Source organism: Gossypium hirsutum, chromosome D13 (genome assembly GCF_007990345.1).
Source record: "Gossypium hirsutum isolate 1008001.06 chromosome D13, Gossypium_hirsutum_v2.1, whole genome shotgun sequence".
Lineage (NCBI taxonomy): Eukaryota > Viridiplantae > Streptophyta > Magnoliopsida > Malvales > Malvaceae > Gossypium > Gossypium hirsutum.
This window is the reverse complement of record NC_053449.1, coordinates 38977122-39002563: the sequence shown is the minus strand read 5'-3', so window position 1 is coordinate 39002563 and position 25442 is coordinate 38977122. Positions and strand designations below refer to the sequence as shown.

The 25442-nt window shown below is 33.5% G+C and overlaps 2 protein-coding genes across 2 annotated transcripts; both read right to left on the bottom strand.

Annotated features, from left to right (window-relative positions):
- Positions 1 to 1548: 1548 nt before the first annotated feature.
- Positions 1549 to 4173, bottom strand: LOC107918789 (general transcription factor 3C polypeptide 6-like). Its single transcript, XM_016848377.2, has 4 exons — positions 3780 to 4173; positions 2945 to 2995; positions 2196 to 2247; positions 1549 to 1833 (listed from the first exon to the last, which is right to left on the bottom strand). Exons 1-4 carry the CDS (start codon positions 3897 to 3899, stop codon positions 1634 to 1636), a joined length of 423 nt encoding a protein of 140 aa, XP_016703866.2. The 5' UTR covers positions 3900 to 4173; the 3' UTR covers positions 1549 to 1633.
- Positions 4174 to 18694: 14521 nt separating this feature from the next.
- LOC107919295 (uncharacterized) lies at positions 18695 to 19900 on the bottom strand. Its single transcript, XM_016848779.1, has 3 exons — positions 19837 to 19900; positions 19235 to 19728; positions 18695 to 18841 (listed from the first exon to the last, which is right to left on the bottom strand). Exons 1-3 carry the CDS (start codon positions 19898 to 19900, stop codon positions 18695 to 18697), a joined length of 705 nt encoding a protein of 234 aa, XP_016704268.1.
- Positions 19901 to 25442: the final 5542 nt, after the last annotated feature.

Below are 25442 nucleotides of genomic sequence, written 5' to 3'. Positions count from 1 at the left end.
CAAAACTGTAATTTTACCAAAATTGAGTCAAGGTCTGTTTTGATGAATGTGAGTATTAAATAAGCTAAATTTATTATTATAGATCAAGAAGAACGAAATCCGGAGCTAGACCGGGGAAAGAAAAAGCTTGAGGACTAAAGTGTTAGATTTGATCACATTTTTGTACCGAGGTAAGTTTACGGAAAATAAATGCAATATTTCAATAATTATTATTAATGCTGCTATTTTCAAGCAATTATGTATTTATTTCATGAAATTATTTAATGTTGACTTAAGTATGAGATGATAGAGAATCAGTGATAAAAGCCCCGTTGAAACATTAGGAGTGTATTGGATACAAATGTCATGACATTTGGGTAAAGAGATCCCATGTAAAACCATGTCTGGGACATGGCAGTGGCATCATTGAGGTTATGAGAGGTCCCATGTAAGACCATGTCTGGGACATGGCATTGGCACCGAGATGAGAGTTCCCCCGTAAGACCATATCTGGGACATGGCATGGGCACCGATATGAGAACTCCCATGTAAGACCATATCTGGGATATGACATTGGCAGTACAAGAAACATCCCATGTAAGACCATGTCTGGGACCTAGCTTTGGCATGTTTTTATCAGAAAAGAGACCCAAGCATCCTTAGTATTCCAATGTGGCTCAATGGGCTAGAAAACAAATTATGTTCTATTGAAGTTCAAGTAAAAGTATAATTAACAACTTCAGGTGAGTTATAAGGGCACGTTTGGTTCGCTGTATTGGATTAGAGGAGTAATAGCAAATCAACTGTTTGGTTGAATGTAATGGAATAGAGGCGTAATAGTAATCTTGTGTTTGGTTGAATGGAATAGAGGTGTAATAGCATAATGGAAAAAACTAAAATGACTAGAATACCCTTAGCATAAATGATTATTGTTATTGTTATTTAAATTTTAATAAGATTATTAATATCAATAATAAATAATTTAATCATATTTAAACATAATTATTATTAAATATATTATAATTAAAATATATAATTTAATAAAATTCTTAATAATTAATATTCTTATATGAAATTACTGAAATCATAATATATGATACTGTAAAATATAAATTAATATAATTATTATTAAATATATTATAATTAAAATATATAATTTAATAAAATTCTTAATAATTAATATTCTTATATGAATTTACTCAAATCATAATATATGATACTATAAAAGATAATTTGAAATAATTAATATTAAATATATTTTAATTAAAATATATGATTTAATAAAATTTAAAATAATTATAACTAATAAATTATCTTATATGAATTTGTATAATTTAAAATAATTATTATTACATATAATTTAATAATAATATATAATTTCATAAAATTCTTAATAATAAATTTTCTTATATGAATTTATACAATTTAAAATAATTCGGATCAATCACACATTCATTACTAAAAAGTTACATTTGCTGCATTATAATTCGCAATCTGCTGAAATAGTTTATATACAAGATCCACAGCTTAAAAATATGGACTCTTCCTCAGAGCATAACTAAGCTTGAATTTCATTAAATTACTTTCAAAATTTCATTAAATTACTTTCAAAGTTAAGGATCAACATTTAACTACAAATTTTGAGTTTGCTAGTTTACAAAATTGAATTATTTTGGGAATTTGTTTCGACTTGAACATCCTCGTCGAGTAACAATCTGAACTTGAGAATCTTCTGAAGTCGAGCGACCAGTTTTACTTTCTTTCTCGGAGCTTGATTTGGATCTAGTATATATTTGCCTGAGAAGAGATTTGCCTCTGATGGACCTGTCTCTTCATGTACTACAGGTGAAGCTTCTGTAAATCATAATTTCACACACAAGTTATTAATTCATGCAATGCAAAATGTTTGAGAAACAGAATAAACCAAGAGGCAGCCTATGTTACGGACTGAAGTTCAACTACTGGAACACAACATGTATGCACGAACATGCCAAAATCTATCATGGATTTATCGTGTCACAAACTATATAACACCTTAAATGCAATACGACATAGAAAAATAATAATAACACGACAAGAATGCCTGGATTGTAAAAGTAACTTGCTATTCCGCTATGCAAGGGGCAAGAAGATGATAACAAAGAGAGAATAGGATGGAGTAAGTTAACCAAGTCCCGGTTTAGCTCAAAGTAAGTATAACAGGAAATATTGCTCACTATCTTCAGAGAAAACAAAGCAAGTCCCAATTGTTTCTTCATATTCTCCGATCTGTAATTTGGAAAATAAATTAACTTAAAACATGAAAATTTCATGAATTAAAAAACCCTCATCTCAGCAATCAGTTGGTGATTATTAAAGCTCAAATCAAAGCAAACTATAAAAGCGATAGCTTAGGCTTATAGCAGACCACCAAATCCCTAGTTCAAATCAAAGCAAACTTTTATATTACCGGAATTGGAAACAAATGTCAGATATGAATACCTATCCAGTTATCCAAACTTGAATGATAATGATTTGGAAAATGATCTCTAGATAATATTTTCCATTTATAATACCATATTCGGTCTATGGCTTCCTGAATTCTTTACGTCATTCTCATGCATAACAGAGACATTCATACACCATTTAAAATTTCTAGAAAGAAACATTAATAAATAAATAAATAATGGTAGTCCTAAGATATTTAGTAAATATGGTCATCAAGGGAAATAAACTTTTCAAAACATAAATAACCTGGAAGTTGGAACCTTCGCTGTTCAAGGTAAATACTAGATTTAATATTGTCCGGACTTTTCAGTTTCTTTATGTATACATAACATATTCAGACACTAGTGTGGAGGAATGGTCCTCCAAATATAGAGAAAAACATAGAAAATTTTGGTAAATCCATGTCACGTACAGATCCACATCTGACACTGACCTTGATTTAAATAATATAGCAAGATTTGCAAAGTTAACAACTCACCAGCTTCACTTTTTTGTCTATGATTAATATTGGATTCATCGTATCCAGTCCCTGACATTCATAACAATCTGATCATCACAATATGATAAATCAAAGAAAAAAGGGTTAAAAACAACAATCAAACCTTGTTCAAAACTGACAGCAAAATACCAGTAAATCAAGTAAGCAATATTTCCAAGCAAGAATATCGCTAAACAAATAATTAGAAGCTTACAATTACACACCAAAATCAAATCCGTATTCATCTATGTAGAGCTCCAATCAAAGAACAAAACATATATAGGTTGATTTTTATTAAGATTAATCATATTGCAAACTAAATGAATACGCAAATGTAAGAAATTTTATATAATACAAATTATAAACTTGCCAAATTTTATATAAATATATAACACCATAAATACTGAAATGCAGATTGCAGAATCTAATGTTTATTAAATCCAACAAGTACAACGCAAGTACATACATAATCTAAACAAGGTTTATCTAGATTAAGTTCTCCATAGTTAAAGCAATAACACGGATAGCTAGTATTATATATCTAGATGAAGATCTCTATCAACACATTAAAATTCCCTAATCCTCATAAGCTGACCAGTAAAAATATGAGAGCTTTCGTTTCATGAATTAACAAATATAAAATGAACATCGAGCAACAAAAACCAAAGGCAAAGTTTTCTTCTCGGGTTCTTAGTTTTTTTAAAAATATTTGTATCTGTCATATGTATTCAAGACTAAACTTCCTAAATACTCATTCAGTTATAAATTCTAATTTTAAATAACTGCCAAAAAAAAACCTTAACAAATTTGTAACATACAAAAATTTAGAACTTACAGAAAGAGTATAAGGTGCATTTGGAGGGATGTCAATCTGCCCACGAACAGCTTCAAGATCAAGTAATACATACTTTGAATCTTCTTCCTCTCCATAATCATCATCCTTGTTTTTCGCCATTTAATCAAACCCAGAAAAAAAACATTACACTTCAAAGATACTGCAAAACAAACAAAATAAATTTTCAGAAGAATGGTTGAAAAAATATGAATTTTTATTTAGTTGTATTCGAGATAGATTAAGAGAAGTTCCATTGCATACGACACCCAAACAGATTAAGAGAAGTCAAAGAAGAAGAAAGATTCATCAAGCAGCTAGGATTAACTGATAACAATGTCCATTCCATATAGAAAACTAAACCAATCTATAAGAATTAGATATCTTCTCCCAAGTTCAAAATTTTTCGCAAAAAATATATATATTGGGGGACTTGCAGAGATGGAGACATTTAACTTTGTACTGATTTTAAGCTAACCCCAAATAATTCTGATCAACATAAATAGAGAACTGTTAAGACCTAAACATACTCTACCTCAAAAGCATAGTAAACAAAAGAAAAACAAAATATATTACCCATTATCCTTACCTTGCGATTTTAGTCGAGAGTTAAGGATTTCCGAGGGAGAGTAACCCCAGCCGTCGGTAAGATTCAACAACCAAACGTGCTCCGAGAGGAAAAATGAAGCAGTGGGAAATAGGAGGAGAAATGATGGGGACAGAAAAAGGAGAGGGTAGAGGTCGATTTCGGGTAGGGAGGGAGGGTAAAATAGAGAGTTGGGAAGGGAAGCTGGATGTAATAGGTAATCTGGGATTTAGGAAGGGAATAGAAAAGCAGGGAATTTGGGGATTTGGTCGGGATTGTATTACGCGCGTAATATCTATTACAGCGAACCAAACGCCGGAATAGGGGCGTAATGTAATAGGCGCGTAATCGGGGCGTAATGGATTACCTATTACACTGAACCAAACACAGTGTAAGAGTTAAGAATATGTTAAGATATCAGTGAGAACCAATATTTTAGCAAGATAAGAGTAAGTTGTAATCTTAAGCTATCTAAATAGGTCAGTAAATAAACAAGTAAATGAAAGTAAGTAAAGAGGAAACTTAAGAACATGATACTTGCATATCATTATTTGTGTTAAATGTTGTTATTTATTTACTTGTAAACTTACTAAGCTTTATGCTTACTTCTTTTATTTCTTTTTCTTTCATATAGTATCATCAAGCATAGTCAAGATCTTGAAGACGTTGGAGAGCGTTCACACTATCAACCACCACAACTTGGTATTTTAAGACGATAAATGTTTCGAGCTATGGCATGTATAGGGACTTAGTCATTTTTATTGTATATTCTTAAATTATGACCAAAAGATGATATGTAAATATTTTATGATGAATATTTATTAAAATGGCTAAGTATGAAGGTGTTTGTTGTTATATGTCTAGGTGATAAATTATGCATAGAAATCATGAAAAGGTAAAAATTAGTAGTGAATCAGTTTTGAGACAGCCGTAGTGACATGATTTTGAAAAATCACCAAGGATAGCAGAAAATGAATTAGAGGGTGGATGAGATATAGAATTAAAGCCTATTGAGCCTATTTTCATAGAAAAATAACAGTGTAGACAACGAAATTATGTATTTTGAGATATTTTCATTTTAGTTAGACAAGGTCAAAGTGGTTTTCAGAATCCCCTATTCTGAATTTGGAAAATCATTAAATTTTTTTAAAAAAAATTTATAAGTTATAATTTATATTTATAGATTCCTTATTGAGTCTATTTTCTTTAGAAATAATTAAGAACACCATATGAAGTTTGTACAATGAGATAATTAAATTTTAGTGATGAGAGGTCAGGACAGTTGATTAGTGAAACAGGGGAGAATTTAACTAATAAACTATACTAATTGGCTAAACCAAAAATTCTTTAAAATTTATGATAAAAATATATATAAGTCTAGTTTCAGGGAAAATTTACGGATTTAAATCTTGAGTTTTTTAGCTCAAGTTATAATTAATTTAGTAACTACTGCGCAAGTGGACAGCTTTGTTGTGAATAGTGAAATTAATTTCAAAAGTAAAATTTCATGGCCCGAACTTTTAAGTTAAGTCAAGTAACGCCTCATGCTCGACTCTGGAAACGGTCTTGGGTAAGGGGTGTTACATTTTATTGGTATCAGAGCAGGTTTAGTCAATTTTCAGAATATTCAATATGAATAAGAGTCTAGCTATACATGACATACTTATATATTTTGATAGTGTGACGACTCCTGACGATTTTGAAATGTTTTCTTTTATAGTTATGGATCCCGAACAAGTTGGTATAGATGAAGTAGAGAGTAATGCGCCCGCTCCCGTAGAAGGGACGGTGCCACCAGATGTTAATGTTAGTGAAAGGATCATTTCAGTTGGTCAGGGAGGTGGGGCTCGAGAAGCCTTTTTCCAAGCTATGAATGATTGATTTGCCAAGTTCATTCGCACGAATCTGACTGTTAGACCTCCACCCCCTCATGATTCTCAGGATCCCCATGTAGTGTTTCCAGCCGCAGGTATAGATATCAGGGAAAGGCCACCAGTAGATAAGATCAGAAAACAAGGGGCTGAAGAATTTCAGGCTACTAAAGACGATGATGCAGAGAAAGCAGAATTTTGGCTCAAGAATACAATCAGAGTTTTTGATAAATTATCTTGTACACCTGAATAATGTATGAAGTGTGTTGTCGCACTTCTCAAAGATTCGACTTATCATTGGTGGAAGACTCTTGTGTCAGTGGTACCTAGTGAGAGGGTTACTTGGAATTTCTTTCAGGAGGAGTTCCGTAAGAAGTACATCAGTCAGAGATTTATAGATCAGAAAAGAAAAGAGTTCCTTGAGTTAAAATAAAGTAAGATGACTATGACTGAGTATGAACGCGGATTTGTTAGACTTAGTATATATGCTCGAGAGTTTGTGTCCACTGAAGCTAACATGTGCAAGAGATTTGAAGACAAGCTCAATGATGGTATTCAACTGTTTTAGAAATCAGAGAGTTTTTTGTTCTGGTTGAGAGAGCCTGTAAAGCAGAGGAGCATATCATTTCAGTCTACTTCCAAGAGGCCTAGAGAGTTCCCTAGTGGATCAAATTTTCCAACCAGATATTCTAGTCGAAGCAGAGGCAGAAGATTTGAGGGTTCTAGAGCTCAAACTACTACAGTTGCAAGTACGGGTAGTACTCAACCCACTAGACCAAAATGTGCCGAATGCAGTAGACGTCATCCTAGAGAGTGTAGAGCAAATGAAAATGCTTGCTTTAGATATGGTGCACCAGATCACTATATTCGGGATTGTCCCGAAATAGCTAAAAGAGAAGTAATACAGAATGCGAGATCGGGAAATGCTCTTACTAGAGGCAGATCACAAAGGAACCCGGGAGTTGGAGCAAGTAATAGGGGTACGTCTAAAGACTCAGCAGCTAGATCAGATGTTAGAGCACCCGCAACAACATATGCTATTCGTGCTCGGGAAGAGGTATCCTCCTCTGATGTGATTACGGGTACATATTCTCTTTATGATACTAATGTTATTGCTTTAATTGATCCGGGTTCGACTCATTCTTATGTTTGTATGATATGGATGCCTAGTATGAACATGCCTATAGAATCCACTGAATTTGTAATTAAAGTATCAAATCCATTAGGCCAGTATGTGTTAGTAGATAAAGCATGTAAGAGTTGCCCTTTGATGATTAGAGGTCACTGTTTTTCGGTCGATCTCATGCTATTGCCATCTGATGAGTTTGATGTGATTCTTGGTATGGATTGGTTGACTGCTCATTATGTGATAGTAAATTGCGGAAAGAAATACATTGAGTTGAAATGTGACAATGGTGATATTATCCGGGTTGATTCAGTTAAGCCAAATGGTTCTCTCTCTATGATTTCTGTTATGTTTACTTAGAAATGTTTGCGAAAAGGGTGTGAAACTTATCTTGCTTTTGTATTGAACACTAAAGATCCAGAGCTGAAAATTGAACCAGTACCAGTGGTACGTGAGTATTTAGATGTGTTCCAGGAAAAATTGTCAGGTTTGCCTCCTGTTAGAGAATTTGAATTTAGTATTGAGTTGATTCCAGGAACAACTCCTATTTCTATTGCTCCTTATAGAATGGCTCCGTTGGAATTGAAAGATTGAAAGCTCAATTGTAGGAATTAACTAATAAAGGTTTTGCAAGGCCTAGTTGTTCTCCGTGGGGTGCACCAGTGCTTTTTGTGAAAAAGAAAGATGGTTCAATGAGATTATGCATAGATTACCGGTAGATTAATAAGGTAAGTATAAAGAACAAATATCCACTGCCTAGAATTGATGATCTGTTTGATCAGTTGAAAGGAGCTACGGTGTTTTCCAAGATAGACTTGAGATCCGGTTATTATCAGTTGAAGGTTAGAGAGTCAGATGTTCCGAAGACTACTTTTCGGATTAGGTATGGTCACTATGAGTTTCTTGTGATGCCATTTGGATTGACTAATGCTCCTACTGTTTTTATGGACTTAATAAATCGAATTTCAGACCTTATTTAGATAAATTTGTAGTTGTGTTCATTGATGATACTCTGATTTATTCTCGTGATGAGATTGACTATGCCGAGCATTTGAGAACCGTTTTACAGATTTTGAGAGATAATAAGCTTTATGCCAAGTTTAGTAAAAGTGAGTTCTGGCTTTGGGAAGTTGGATTCCTTGGACACATTGTCTCAGGCGATGGTATTAAAGTTGATCCAAGTAAAATTTTAGCAATTGTTAATTGGAAGCCTCTTAAAAATGTATCAGAGGTCAGAACCTTTCTTGGATTAGCTAGTTATTACAGATGACTTTTAAAGGGATTTTCCATGATAGCTACCCCATTAACAAGGTTGTTGCAGAAAGATGTCAGGTTTGAATGGACTGAAAAGTGTCAGCAGAGTTTTGACAAGTTAAAGGCACTGTTGACTGAAGCTCTTGTTTTAGTACAGCCAGAACTGGGTAAAGAATTTGTGATTTACAGTGATGCATCCTTGAACAGATTGGGTTGTGTACTTATGCAGAAAGATAAAGTAATCGCATATGCTTCTAGACAGTTAAAGCCACATGAGAAAAACTATCCGACGCATGATTTAGAGCTGGCTGCCATTTTATTTGCGTTGAAGATTTGGAGACATTACTTGTATGGTGAGAAGTACCGAATATTTACTGACCATAAAAGCTTGAAGTACTTGATGACTTAGAAATCTTTGAACCTGAGGCAAAGAAGATGGCTAGAGTTGATTAAAGATTATGAGTTAGTGATTGACTACCACCCGGGTAAGGCAAATGTTGTTGCTGATGCCTTGAGTAGAAAATCTTTATTTGCATTGAGAGCTTTGAATACCAATTTGGTTTATCAGATGACGGTTCCATTTTAGCTGAGTTGAGGGATAAACTGATATTTCTTGAAGAAATCTATGAAGCTCAGAAAAATGACAGTGAGTTGCAAGTTAAAAGAGCTCAATGCAAATCGAGTGTAGAGTCAGATTTTTAGATTGGTTCTAACGGTTGTTTGATGTTTAGAGACAGAGTATGTGTGCCAAAGAATGATGAGCTTATTCGAAAGATCTTACAGGAAGCACATAGCAGTTCTTTGTCTATTTATCCAAGTAGTACAAAGATGTATAATGGTGTGAAGAAAATGTACTGGTGGATAGGAATGAAAAGAGATATTTCAAAATTTGTTTCTAGATGCTTTATCTGTCAACAGGTGAAGGCTGAACATCAGGTACCTTCAGGTTTATTGCAGCCTGTGTTAGTTCCTGAGTGGAAATGGGACCGAGTTACCATGGATTTTGTAGCAGGGTTACCGTTGACACTGAAAAACAAAGATGCAGTATGGTTGTAATTGATAAGCTAACGAAGTCAGCTCATTTTTTTCCGGTTCGTATGGATTATTCACTTGACAAGTTGGTTGTATGTTTCAGAGATAATTAGACTACATGGAGTACCGTTATCGATTATCTCAGACAGAGATCCAAGATTTACTTCGCGATTTTAGAGGAAATTGCAGGAAGGTTTGAGTACAAAGTTAAATTTCAGTACAGCTTTTCATCCTCAGACCGATGGCCAGTCAGAGAGAGCTATTCAGTTACTAGAAGATATGCTCAGATGTTTTGTTTTAGAATTTCAAGGCAGTTGGGAGAAATATTTGCCGTTGGTAGAATTTTCCTATAATAATAGTTATCAGTCGAGTTTGAAGATGGCACCTTATGAAGCTTTGTATGGACGTAAGTTTTGTACGCCTTTGTATTGGGCAGAGCTTAAGAAAAATCAGATTTACGAGGTTGATTTAGTCAAAGAAACGGAAGAAAAAGTAAAAGTTATCAGAGTTGTTTAAAAACAGCTTCAGACAGACAAAAGTCTTATGCAGATTTAAAAAGAAAAGAGATCGAGTAACAAGTTGGTGACAAAGTGTTTTTGAAAGTATCCCCGTGGAAGAAAATTTTCAGATTTGGCAAGAAAGGCAAACTAAGTCCACGTTTCATTGTACTGTTCGAGGTGACTGAAAGAATTGGGCCCTTAGCATATCGGTTAGCTTTGCCAATTGAGTTAGAGAAGATTCATAATGTATTCCATGTGTCTATGTTACGTCATTGCCGTTCTGATCCGTCACATGTGATCTCACCGACAGAGGTTAAGATTCGGCCAGACATGACTTATGTTGAAGAACCAATAAAAATTCTTGATCGAGAAATTAAGCAACTAAGGAACAAAAGTATTGCACTTGTGAAAGTATTATGGAATAGACATGGAGTTGATGAGGCTACATGGGAGCCTGAGGAGGCCATGCAAAAACAGTACCCAAATCTCTTCACAGGTAAGATTTTCAGGGACGAAAATCCCTAAAATGAGGGAGAAATGTAACATTACAATTTAGGGCCTAGTCGGAATAGTGGTTTTGGAACCACAAATCTGATGAGGAAAAATTTATTTTTACTATATTTTTATGGCCTACAATTTCACGGAAAGATTTCGTGAAAATTTCATTCAAAAATTTTGACGTTTGGGCACTCAATTTAGTCAAAAGGACTAAATTGTAAAAAGTGCAAAAGTTGAGTTTTATATGTTAAAGGTATTTAATTGTTATGGAACTATAAATTAGGGGTTCTTATATGGTAATTAGACCATTGGTTAGTGATGGAAAAAATGTGTATGAGATAAGTGAAATAGGATTTTTTTAAGTAAGGGCATTTTAGTCATTTAGTAAATAAATAGAATTAAAAGGGAAAAAGATGTAAAAATTTTGTTCATCATCCTTGCTTGCTGCCGAAATTTGAAGGAAGCCATAGCTAGGGTTTCTTCACTTTCTCAAGTTCATAGTAAGTGATTCCAAGCCCCGTTTTTAATTTTCTTTACGTTTTTGGAATCTCAATAGCTTAATTTAGCTTATTTTAGCAATAATTTAACCTAGGGTTCATATTTGAAAAAATACCCATAGGTGAAATATGTTTATTTAGATGTTTTATGGTAGAATATAAAGCTAGGAATAATGTTAAACAACTTTTGCTAGTCGATTTTAAGTGAAAACGAGTATATTGACATAATCGGCAAAAATACCTAATGTTCATAAGTGTTAGAGTTAGAATTTGATGTTGTCATAAAAGGAAAAAATGTTCAGCATGTTGTAAAACATAAGAATAAGAGATGAAGTTTAATTTTCGAGCTTTGGGGAAAAAGTGTAAATATGAAAAAGTTTAGGGGCAAAACTGTAATTTTTCCAAAATTGAATCAAGGACTGTTTTGATGAATGTGAGTATTAAATAAGCTAAATTTGTTATTATAGATCAAGAAGAGCGAAATCCGGAGCTAGACCGGGGAAAGAAAAAGCTTGAGGACTAAAGTGTTAGATTTGATCACATTTTTGTACCAAGGTAAGTTTACGGTAAATAAATGCAATATTTCAATAATTATTATTAATGCTGCTATTTTCCATCAATTATGTATTTATTTCATAAAATTATTTAATGTTGACTTAAGTATGAGATGACAGAGAATCAGTGATAAAAGCCCCTTTGAAACATTAGGAGTGTATTGGATACAAATGTCATGACATTTGGGTAAAGAGATCCCATGTAAGACCATGTCTGGGACATGGCATTGGCATCATTGAGGTTATGAGAGGTCCCATGTAAGACCATTTCTGGGACATGGCGTTGGCACCGAGATGAGAGGTCCCCCGTAAGACCATATCTGAGACATGACATGTGCACCAATATGAGAACTCCCATGTAAGACCATATTTGGGATATGGCATTGGCAGTACAAGAAACATCCCATGTAAGACCATGTCTGGGACATGGCTTTGGCATGTTATTATCAAAAAAGAGACCCAAGTATCCTTATTATTCCAATGTGGCTCAACGGGCTAGAAAATAGATTATGTTCTATTGAAGTTCAAGTAAAAGTATATTTAGCAACTTCAGGTGAGTTATAAGAGTTAAGAATATGTTATGATATCAGTGAGAACCAATATTTCAACAAGAGAAGAGTAAGTTGTAATCTTAAGCTATCTAAATAGGTAAGTAAATAAACAAGTAAATGAAAGTAAGTAAAGAGGAAACTTAAGAACATGATACTTGCATATCATTATTAGTGTTAAATGTTGTTATTTATTTACTTGTAAACTTACTAAGCTTTATACTTACTTCTTTTATTTATTTTTCTTTCATATAGTATTATCAAGCATAGTCGAGACCTTGAAGACGTCGGAGAGCGTTCACACTATCAACCACCACAACTTGGTATTTTTAAGACGATAAATGTTTCGAGCTATGGCATGTATAGGGACTTAGTCATTTTTATTGTATATTCTTGAATTATGACCAAAAGATGATATGTAAATATTTTATGATGAATAGTTATTAAAATGGATAAGTATGAAGGTGTTTGTTGTTCTAAATGTCTAGGTGATAAATTATGCATAGAAATCATGAAAAGGTAAAAATTGATAGTGAATCAGTTTTGAGACAGCAGTAGTGATGTGATTTTGAAAAATCACCAAGGATAGTAGAAAATGAATTAGAGAGTGGATGAGATATAGAATTAAATATTATTTAGTATATTTTCATATAAAAATAACAGTGTAGACAAAAGAATTATGTATTCTGAGATGTTTGCATTTTAGTTAGACAAGGTCAAAGTGGTTTTCGGAATCCCCTATTCTAACTTTGGAAAATCATTAAAAATTGTTCAAAAATATTTATGAGTTTTAATTTATATTTCTAGATTTCTTATTGAGTATATTTTCTTTAGAAAGAAGTAAGAACACCATATTAAGTCTATACAATGAGATAATTAAATTTTTGTGACAAGAGGTCAGGACAACCGATCAATGAAACAGGGGATACTTTAAATAATAAACTGTACTAATTGGCAAAACCAAAAATTCTGAAAAATTTATGGAAAAAAGATATATGAGTCTAGTTTTAGGGAAAATTTATGTATATAAATTTTGAGTTTTTTTATCTCGAGTTATAATTAATTTAGTAACTACTACGCAGGTGGACAGATTTGTTGTGAATGGTAAAATTAATTTCAAAAGTAAAATTTTATGCCCCGAACTTTTAAATTAAGTCAAGTAACGCCTCATGCTCGACTCCGGAAATGGTCTTGGGTAAGGGGTGTTACAGCCCGTGTCTTAGGCCATGTGGGCATTCAAATTTGGGCACATGGTCGTGTACTAGCACGTGTCCATGCCCGTGTAACTCTTTGACTTGGGTCACACGGCCAAGCCACACGCCTGTGTGCTAGGCCGTGTGAGCATATTAACTTGTAAAATTAAGGTCCAGGTTCTAAGCCGTCTGTCACACATGGTGGAGACACACGCCCGTGCCTCTGCCCGTGTGGACAAAAATAGGTCATTTTATGGCCACATTTCTCACTTATTTTTTATTTTAACCTAAACACTTCAAATTTTATACGTGTAGGCCATAACAAGACCTTCAATAGACTCAACTAAAACTCTAATATTGTCTCATATATCATAGCATTTAAAATTTACCATATTGTTCAAAACACATATACACATATTTATGCTAATTATACTACACTATTTCAATAACCAACATGCCTATAAACTATCATTCATTTAACCATACACCCATATTAAGCATGATAAACTACCTACGTATGTATATAAGTTGATTGTAAGAAAATAAACAAAATTTAATTCATATTATATACACAACCAACTTTGATCAAACCATTCCAACCCTATACATTCCATATCAACCATAAAGTACGTTGCAAAAACTACCGGAACAAGTTGGATAGTGTGACTTGATTTCTTGATCTGATCTCCAATCCTCACGATAATCTACAAGGACATTAAACAACAAAAGTAAGCTTAATTAAGCTTAGTAAGTTTGTTAGGTTAAACATAAATCTTACTGAACCTAATATAACAAATCAATAAGCAAATTATTCATGCAATCTCCCTGTCAATCACAACTTTAATCGATGAACACACTTATTTCAAATCAATTCCAATAATAACAATAAGTCTTTCAATTACGATTACATAAGTCACTTACCAAATCTTACCAAATTGGAGAACGACTTACGGATAAAAGTACATCGTTATTAGAAGCCTGAAGGCTGAACAGAAGCTCATGAAAGCTAAACAAAAACCCATAAGGGTTGAACGGAAGCTCGTAAGAGCTGAACAGAAACCCATAAGGGTTAAACAGAAGCTCAAAAGAGTTAAACGAAAACTCATATGAGTTGAACAAAAGCTCGTGAGAGCTAAATGGAAAGTAAACATGAAAGTTCGCAATAAATGTTGAACCCCGGCTTACTTGGGTAATTTCTCATATTTTCCTCCGATGTCATCAATTCATCAAATGGCGAATATACTCAAATCCCGCGTTCCAAACATTTCGAACATTCAACTTAAATTCATAACTTTAAGAATATTTCACTTTCAACAATAGATATGAATAAATGCATAATATCATTCATTAATTCAATATATATATTAAATTTTAACAGTACGAACTTACCTGGGTTAAATTGTAATATTTACAAGAGTTCAGGGACTATTCTGCTAATTTTCTTTTTTCACGAGTATCTACGGGCTCTTGATCTAAAATATAAATTTATTCATTCATTAGCATATATTTTAGTTCCAATTCACTTCACAATTAATACCCCTCAAATTTTAAAAATTACACAATTACCCCAACTTTTAAAACTCTTACAATTTAGTCCCTTAACTAATTAGTTTATCAATGAACTAATTTTTCTTAATTGATAATTTATCTAAATATTATAGGCTATCATACAGCCCTTAATAAAAAGAAATTTAATACCAAACCCTAATTTTTAACCTTTTCACAATTTGGTCCTAAAATCAATATCTAACAAAATTTCTACGTAAAATCATCATACAACAAAATTAAAACTCTAAATCCATGTTGTTTCATTAAAAACATTCAGTATTCATCAATTGTAACTTTCAAAATTTCCAATAAAATAAAAAATTAATGAAATAGCTAGTTGGACATAATTGTAAAGGTCTTAAAAACATAAAAATTACAAGAAAAGGGCAAGTATTAAACACACTTGAAGATAAAATATGAAAACCAAATTTATGAGCTCTTCAATGGTTTTTTTGGATAGAAAATTGATGAAGAAATTGTCTAGAAACTTTTAGATTTTCAATTTGATATTTTAATTTCATTTATTTCCAATTTTGCCCTTGAATCACATCATTTTATTATTTTTTTGTGCTTATGCCACCTCAGCCATTTCATTTGGGCTAATTTACTCTTTAAGTTCTCTGTATATATTATTTAAGCGATTTAATCACTATTTATTTTAATTAGCAAGTTTTGCACCTTTTTCAATTTAGTTCTTTTTAATTAGTTAACTATCAAAACGTCAAAATTTTCTAACGAAACTTGAATACTACCTTAATGACACTCCATAAATATTTATAAAAATACTTATGGCTCAGTTTATAGAATTGAGGTCTCGATACATCATTTTCTAAACCACTTAACCTAATAAATCCTTATAAAACACAAATTACTAATTCAAAAATTTTTCTAAAACCATATTTGACTCGTAAATACTAAATATTAAAAATTACGAGCTTATTCATTGGATTTGGGTGGTCTCAAACCACTGTTTCTGAATCACTGAAAATCAGGCTGTTAAAACTATCCCCCCTTTAGGAAATTTCGTCCTCGAAATTTATTACCTGGGAATAGGTTCGGATATTATAATCTCATTGATTCTTCTGTTTCCCAGATAGCTTCCTCCGAACCATGACGATTCCATAATACTTGTACTAATGGTACTCGTTTATTACACAATTCTTTAACCTCTCGGGCTAAAATTCTCACTGGTTCTTCCTCATATGTCATATTTGTCTGTAGCTCAATCTCACTATGAGAAATCACGTGTGAAGAATCAGATCTGTACCATCTCAATATCAATACGTAGAAAACATTATGAATTTTCTCAAATTCAGGAGGCAAACCTAATTGATAAGCTACAGGGCCGATTCTTTCAATTATTTCATACAGTCCGATAAATCTCGGACTCAGCTTCCCTTTTCTACTAAACCGTAATACTTTCTTCTACGGAGAGACTTTTAAGAATACCCAATCACCAACAGCAAATTCTATATCCCTTCTTTTCAAATCCACATACGATTTCTAACGATTAGAAGTAGCCTTCAAACTATCTCGGATAATCTGAACTTTATCTTCAATCTCTCGAATCAAATCAACTCCTACTAGTTTGGATTCACTCAATTCAGACCAATACAATGGCGTTTTACATTTCCTCTCATAAAGAGCTTCAAACGGTGTCATTTCTATACTAGATTGATAGCTATTATTATATGCAAATTTAGCTAATGGTAAATGCATTTCCCAGCTACCTCCAAACTAAAGTATACAACATCTCAACATATCTTCCAAAATCTGAATCACTCATTCTGATTGCCCATCAGTCTGAGGATGGAATACTGTACTGAAATTTAGCTTTGTACCCAGAGCCTCTTGCAATTTACTCCAAAATCTCGATATAAATCTCGGATCTCGATCTGAAATAATGGATATTGGAACCCCGTGTAACCTCACAATTTCGAATATATATAACTCTATTAACTTCTCAAGTGAAAAGTTTGTTTTGACCGGAATAAAATGTGCTGATTTAGTCAATCTGTCAATAATCACCCAAACCGAATCTTTCTTTCTCTGAGCCACAGGTAAATCGGATACAAAATCCTTCGTGACATGCTCCCACTTCCATTTAGGAATTATGACAGGTTGTAATAAACCCGTTGGTACCTGATGTTCTGTTTTCACTGGCTGAAAAATCAAACATTTTGCTACAAATTCACAAATTTCCCATTTCGTACCTGGCCACCAATACATTCGTTTCAAATCACAATACATCTTCGTACTAACCGAATGAATGGAGTACATGCTACTATGAGTTCAGTAAGAATATCATTTTTCAAATCTGAATTATTCGGAACACAAATTTTATTGTGATAACGTAGCATACCACTATTCCTAATTCTATACTCTAAACTCAGATTGTCTTGAACCATTTGTCGTTTCAACACCAATTTCGGATCATCATCTTGCAATTCTTGAATTCGTTGAAGAAACAGAGGTTTCGTTCTCAACTCTGCTAATACAAAACCATCTTCATTAAGAGATAAATGAGCATTCAACGCTCGGAGTGAAAATAATGACGACTTTCGACTAAGTGCATCTGCAACTACATTAGCCTTTCCCAGGTGATAATCAATAACCAGATCATAATCTTTCAGTAGTTCTAGCCATCGTCTCTATCTCAAATTCAATTCTTTTTGAGTTATCAAATACTTCAAACTTTTTTGATCCGTAAACTCGTAACATTTTTCACCGTATAAATAATATCTCCAAACTTCAAAGCGAATACAATTGCAGCCAACTCAAGATCATGTGTGGGATAATTCTTCTCGTACAGCTTTAACTGTTGAGAAGCATAGGCCACTACCTTTCCTGACTTCATCAGTACACAACCCAAACCATTTAGAGACGCATCACTATACACAACATACGGTACGCCAGATTCTGGTTGAGTTAAGACTGGAGATTCTGTCAAGATCTTCTTCAGCTGATCAAAACTCTACTTACACTCATTAGACCAAACAAATTCAACATTTTTTTGTAAGAATTGGGTCAATAGTGAAGCAATCATCGAAAATTTTTTAACAAAACGTCGGTAGTAACCTGCTAGACCTAGAAAATTTTGCACTTCTGAAACATTTTTCGGTGTTTTCCAATTTACCACAGTAGACACTTTACTCGGATCAACTCGAATCCCATTAACTGATACAATGTGACCTAAAAATCCAACCTCATGAAGCCAAAATTCACATTTGCTAAAATTTGCGTACAACTACTTTTCTCTCAAAGTCTATAGCACAATCCTTAAATGTTGTGCATGCTCGGATTTTGTCTTGGAATAAATCAGTATATCATCAATAAACACAACTACAAATCTATCCAAATAAGGTTGAAAAATCTGATTCATTAAATCCATGAAAGCAGCAGGAGCATTAGTCAAGCCAAATGGCATTACCAGAAACTCATAATGACCCTATCGAGTTCTAAAAGCAGTCTTTGGTACATCACATTCTTTAACCTTCAATTGATAATACCCGGATTTGAGGTATATCTATGAAAACACTTCAGCACCTTTCAATTGATAAAAAAATCATCGATACGCGGAAAAGGGTATTTATTTTTAATTGTGACCTTGTTCAACTTTCTACAGTCTATGCACAATCTCAAAGAACCGTCTTTCTTTTTCACAAATAAAAAAGGTGCACCCTAGGGAAACATGCTCGGTCTGATAAACCCTCAGTCCAATAACTCTTGTAACTGTGCCTTTAATTCCTTTAGTTCAGCTGGTGTCATACAATATGGTGTTACTGATATCGAAGCAGTTCCAGGAATCACATCAATTACAAACTCAACTTCACGATCAGGTGGTAAACCTGGCAATTCCTTAGGAAATACATCAATAAACTCATTAAAAACTGGTAATTGGTCTAGCTTCGTTTCTGAATCTCGGGTATCAAGGATGTATGTTAAAAATGCTTTATTACCTTTTTGCATCAATCTTTGAGCAGAAAAAGCTGAAATGATTCTATCAATTTCTTTCTGACTTTTAGACTCAACTAAAATTATCTCTCCTGTCTAACATTTCAAATCAATTTGTTTCTGTTTACAATTCACCACAGCATCATGCAAAGTTTACCAATTCATTCCCAGAATAACATCAAATTCTCGAAAGGATAGCAACATCAAATCAGCAGGAAATTCACAGCCTTTCGCTTTCAGTGGACAATTACGACACACTAAATTAACTATTACACTTTAACCTAATGGATTAGTAACTTGAATATCATAATCAGTAGATTCAACAGGTAACTTCTTTTCTGCTACTAACGCAATGCAAATATAAGAATGAGTGAACCTAGGGTCAATCAATACATACACAGTAACATCAAAAAGATAGAATGTACCAGTAATCACATCTAGAATAGTGGCGTCCTCTCTTGTTCGAATGGCATAGGTACGCACAGGTGCTCTAGCCTCTGACCAAGTAGTAGTATCTTTTACATTCGAACGAGCAGTCCCAATGACACTATTTTGGCCCGAATGTCTACTTCTTTGAGAAGTAGCCAATTGCTTTTCTTTTTGCTCTTTATCCTCTTTTTGCAGTTGAGGACAATTTCGGATAAAATGATCAGTTGCTCCACATTTGTAACAAGCCCCCACTTTACTTCTACACTCACCAGGGTGGTATTTCCCACAATATCTGCATTTGGGCTTAGGAGTATCTTGCACACTACCCACACTAACAGCAAGTCTAGTAGTTCCTCCAAATTCTTATTGAATCATCTTGTTTTTATTTAAACATTCAGGCATTGAGGTAGCTCAAATGAAATCATCTTTAGACTCTTTCACAGGTAATGCCGAAAATGATTTAGAAGAACCACTTTTGTAAAATTCTCGATTCCGCTTATCTTGTTGCACTTTTCTGTTATACACCTCTTCCATCTTCTGTGTACGATCTAACAATACAACAAATTCTCGTATTTTAGTGCCTCAAATCATCATTCAGATTTAATCATTCAACCCTTTTTCAAATCAGATGCACATTTTTCTTCGGTTGGTACAATTTCCTGAGCATATTTATTGAGGTATACAAATTTTTCTCTCATACTCGGCTATTGATTTGTTCCCTTGGCGCAACTCAAAGAATTCCCTCTTTTTCTTATCTAAATACCTTTTGTCGACATATTTCTTTTTAAATTCACTCTAGAAGAATTCCAAGGAAATTTTTTCTTTTGGCACTACAACCACTATTGTCGACCACCAAGTATATGCTTCCTCTTTCAGTGATGAAACAACACATCTCAGATAATCATTAGGGGAGCAAGCCATTTCTTCAAAAGCCCTTATTGCATTTTGAAGCCAATATTTAGCTTTAATCGAATCATCCTCTTATCTGCCTCTAAATTCTTCAACTCCACACTTTCTGAGTTTCTCAACCAGAGTAAGTTTACTAGATTCAGTCATTGAAGGAGGTGGAGGTGCAACTGGAGGCGCTATAGGTGGTACAGTAGCGGGTGGAGGTTGCTGAACCAAATTTCTTCCCTGCATGAATTCACTAAACCACTGGTTCATATATCGAAATAACATGTTTTTAAGTTCTTGTTCTTGAGCCTGAGGGATCGAGACATTACTACTCGTCCCATGTTCAGAAGTCTGTGCTCTACTATTAACTTCATCATTGTCAGCACGTTCAGATCCGTCTGACATCTTTACAATCTATAAGAAAAACAAAGGTTAGATCGGATCATACACATCACATTATCACAAATTTATATTGCATGTATTTCTAGACATTTTACATATTACCTTCGTTCTAAAAATTGGCTAAATTGAAGCTCTGATACCACTAAATGTAACCCTTCTAACCCTAATCTGTCACCAGAACAGGGTTACAGAGTATTACCAGACTTTTCAGATCAAATACGAATATTTATATCACTTAACATACATATTAGAAACTAATCATAATTACTCATATTGTCCCTTATATGAGCCTTCGGGGCCTAAAATACACATTAGAACTGAATCGGGACTAAACCGAAAACTCAGAGAATATTTCATAAAATTTTAAAAATTTTTTAGGTGTAGAGGACACACGCCCGTGTAGACATTCGAAGTGGAGCACACAGATGTGTTCCAGTACGTGCCCATGCCCGTGTAACTCTTTGAATTGGATCACACAGCCAAGCCACAAGCTGTGTGCTAGGCCGTGTGAGCATACTAACTTGTGAAATTAAGGTCCATGGGTCACACGGCTAAGCCACACACCCGTGTGCTAGGCCGTGTGTCACACACGGCTCTTGTGTCTTTACTCGTGTGGACGAAAATAGGTCATTTTAAGGCCACATTTCTCACCCTTTTTTTTCAACCTAAACACTTCAAATTTCATACTCATAAGCCATAACAAGACCTTCAATACACTCAACTCAAGCTCTAATATTGTCTCATATATCATAGCATTTAAAATTTACCATTTTGATCAAAATACAAGCGTACATATTTATGCTAATTATACTATACTATTTCAATCACCAACATGCCTATAAACTATCATTCATTTAACCATACCAAACCCATATTAAGCATGATAAACTACCTACGTATGTATATAAGTTGATTGTAAGAAAATAAACAAAATGTAATTCATATTTTATACACAACCAACTTTGATCAATCCATTCCAACCCTATACATTCCATATCAACCATAATGTACGTTGCAAAAACTACCGGAACAAGTTGGATAGTGTGAATTGATGTTTTGATTCGATCTCCTGACCTCACGATAATTTACAAGGACATTAAACAACACAAGTAAGCTTAATTAAGCTTAGTAAGTTCATTAGGTTAAACATAAATCTTAGCAGACCTCATATAACAAATCTATAAGAAAATTATTCATGCAATCTCCCTGTCAATCACAACTTTAATTGATGAACAGACTTATTTCAAATCAATTCCAATAATAACAATAAGTCTGTCAATTTCAATTACATAAGTCACTTACCAAATCTTACCAAATCGGAGAACGACTTACGGATAAGAGTACATCGTTATCAGAAGCCCGAAGGCTGAACAAAAGCTCATGACAGCTAAACAGAAACCCATAATGGTTGAACGGAAGCTCGTAAGAGCTGAGCGAAAACCCATAAGGGTTAAACAGAAGCTTAAAAGAGCTAAACGGAAACTCATATGAGTTAAATAAAAGCTCGTGAGAGCTAAACGGAAAGTAAACACGAATGTTTGCAACAAATGTTGAACCTTGATTTACTTGGGTAATTTACCACATTTTCCTCCGATGCCATCAATTTGTCAAATACCGAAGGTACTCAAATCCCGCGTTCCAAACGTTTCGAACATTCAACTTAAATTCATAACTTTAACAACATTTCACTTTCAACAATAGATATGAATAAATGCATAATACCATTCATTAATTCAATATATATATATTAAGTTTAACCGTATGAACTTACCTAGTTTAAATTGTAATATTTGCAAGAGTTCAGGGACTATTCTACTAATTTTCTTTTTTCACGAGTATCTACGAGCTCTTGATTTAAAATATAAATTTAATCATTCATTAGCATATATTTCAGTTCCAATTCACTTCACAATTAATACCCTTTAATATTTCAAAATTATACAATTACCCCAACTTTTACAACTTTTGCAATTTAGTCTCTTAACTAATTAGTCTATCAATGAACTAATTTTTCTTAATTGATAATTTATCTAAACATTCTAGGCTATCATACAGCCCTTAATAAATAGAAATTTAATACCAAACCCTAATATTTAACCTTTTTAGAATTTAGTCCTAAAATCAATATCTAACAAAATTTCTATGTAAAATCATCATACAACAAAATTGAAGCTCTAAATCCATGTTATTTCATCAAAAACATCCATTATTCATCAATGATAACTTTCAAAATTTCCAATAAAATAAAAAAATTAATGAAATAACTAGTTGGACCTATTGTAAAGGTTTTAAAAACATAAAAATGACAAGAAAATGACAAAAATTAAACTCATTTGAAGCTATTATATGAAAACCAGCTTTATGAGCTCTTCAATGGTGTTTTTGGACAGAAAATTGATGAAGAAATTGTCTAGAAACTTTTAGATTTTCAATTTTCAATTTTAATTTCATTTATTTCCAATTTTGGAATCACATCATTTTATTATTTTTTTTGTGCTTATGCCGCCTCAACCATTTCATTTAGGCTAATTTACTCTTTAGGTCCTCCCTATTTATTATTTAATCCATTTAATCACTATTTCTTTTAATTAACAAGTTTTACACCTTTTTCAATTTAGTCCTTTTTAATTAGTTAGCTATCAAAACGTTAAAATTTTCTAACAAAACTTTAATACTAACTTAATGGCACTCCATAAATATTTATAAAAATATTTATGTCTTGGTTTATAGAATCGAGGTCTCAATACCTCATTTTGTAAACCACTTAACCTAATAAATCCTTATAAAACACAAATTACTAATTTAATAATATTTCTAAAGCCACATTTGACTCGTAAATATTAAATATTAAAATTTACGAGCTTACTCGTTGGATTTGGGTGGTCTCAAACCACTATTTTTGACACCACTAAAAATCAGGCTATTACATCTTCTCCCCGGTTGTAGTTCGTCCTTTAGGCCGTAAAAAGGAAGCGTATGCAAGTTGACAAACGTGGCATGTACTCTTGCATCGTAACTAACCACCCCTCAAGTTCATTGTATGACGCATCCCAATCTTCTTGCAACTACTCCATGGCTATCTATTTAGCTAACCATGCTTTCTTGTATGACACCTTGTACTAGAATCGGACTTGCATGTCAGCAACCAAAAGCGATACAAAAATAACGGGCATGTCTATCTCCAGTGGCATGATGCAGTTGCAAATTCTTTTCACATCCTATTTGTGATGGCCTTGCATCATACGTGTAACAGTGCATGTATAAGGCCCCTTCAAATTTTTGAATCGTCCACAGTTGAGTCCTCTGCATAAATATAGCTCAAACCTGCCTGTTGCACCCTTCTCCAAACCTTCAACATTCCCTAAAATATAATGTCAGTATAAACTTTATGACTTTGTAGCCCACCGACACCTTCATGCTATACCACTTGATGGCAAATACGTAGTCCTCCTTGATCCTGAATTGTTTCCCTATGAACAACTCTTCTAATTTGGAATCTACCACCAATCGATAAGAAGGTGTTATATCTGAGTACTCAGAGAACTCGGATGCATTCGCATCAGGGTCTACACTCAACATGTGGGCCCCAAGGTTTTTTTATAACAATGCCACAACTCAGGTTCCCGACTAAAGAGGGTGTACATCTTCACCCTCCTCTGCTTCTTCATCATCGATATCATCTCGAACCATCATTATCAGGTCCTTCTTTACCATTTGCATCAGTGTCCATCACCTCTGAATGTATCTCTAAATGGAGACCCAAAATAGGGTTGTTATACGCAGTTCCACCATGGTGTGGATTTTCAGACCATGTGGATGTCTCTCCATAACCTGACTGTTTTGCCCATCCGACATTAAGATCAAAGTTAAACCTGTATTGTTGACTTAATGGAGTGACATTTTGAATGGGCTCCACATCGGCTAACTCAGCAAACAACTCAACTGATTAAGCATTTATGTTCCTAGTCGAGCAATAAATTGCGATCATAATGCCCACGTTTTCATCACCTACAAGTTTCATCTCTGCATATTTGCACGAATTTGAGGAAACTGAAAATTTGTAGAATAGTTTGGACATCGCCCTTCCACAATAGATAGCTATTTTGACATTAATCTTTTGTTTCATTTTTTCAACCTTTACATTCTTATTAAACATCATTCCTATTTTCTGATGAGATTCAAATACACAACCAACTGTTGTTTGTAAAATTACTCCCTCGAAATGAACGTATACAGAGAATTGGTTATTCATCTTCGATACAATATTTATTTTATCTTCTCCTACTAAACACAAATCTTTCATTTTTTTCTCTCTTGAACAAATAAAAAAAGTTCAACAAAAACCAAAACTAATACAAGATATTTGGACGGATTGGTGGGGATATATATTTTGGGTAATGTCACCTACCAATGTCGCGAGACTACCAGTGCTGCTTAACACGTTGGTGATAACAAATTTTTTCGGTCTCCTTATTTCCCTACAAAGCTATTTTTAAAAAAAATTACCATTGGTGCTGCCTGACACATGGCAACACAAAAAAAAGTAATTTTTTTTAAATGCAGACACTGGTGCCACCTGACACACCTACGACAATAAAAAAATCATTATTTTAAACTGACACCAATGCCGATTGACACACTAGCGACAAAAAAATCAATTTCCTTTTTAAATCTAACATTTTTTTTAAATTGACACCGGTGCAACCTAACACATTGGTGGCACCAATTTGAATTTTTTTTTCTATCTGACACAACTATTCTTTTTTAATTTTACCCGATG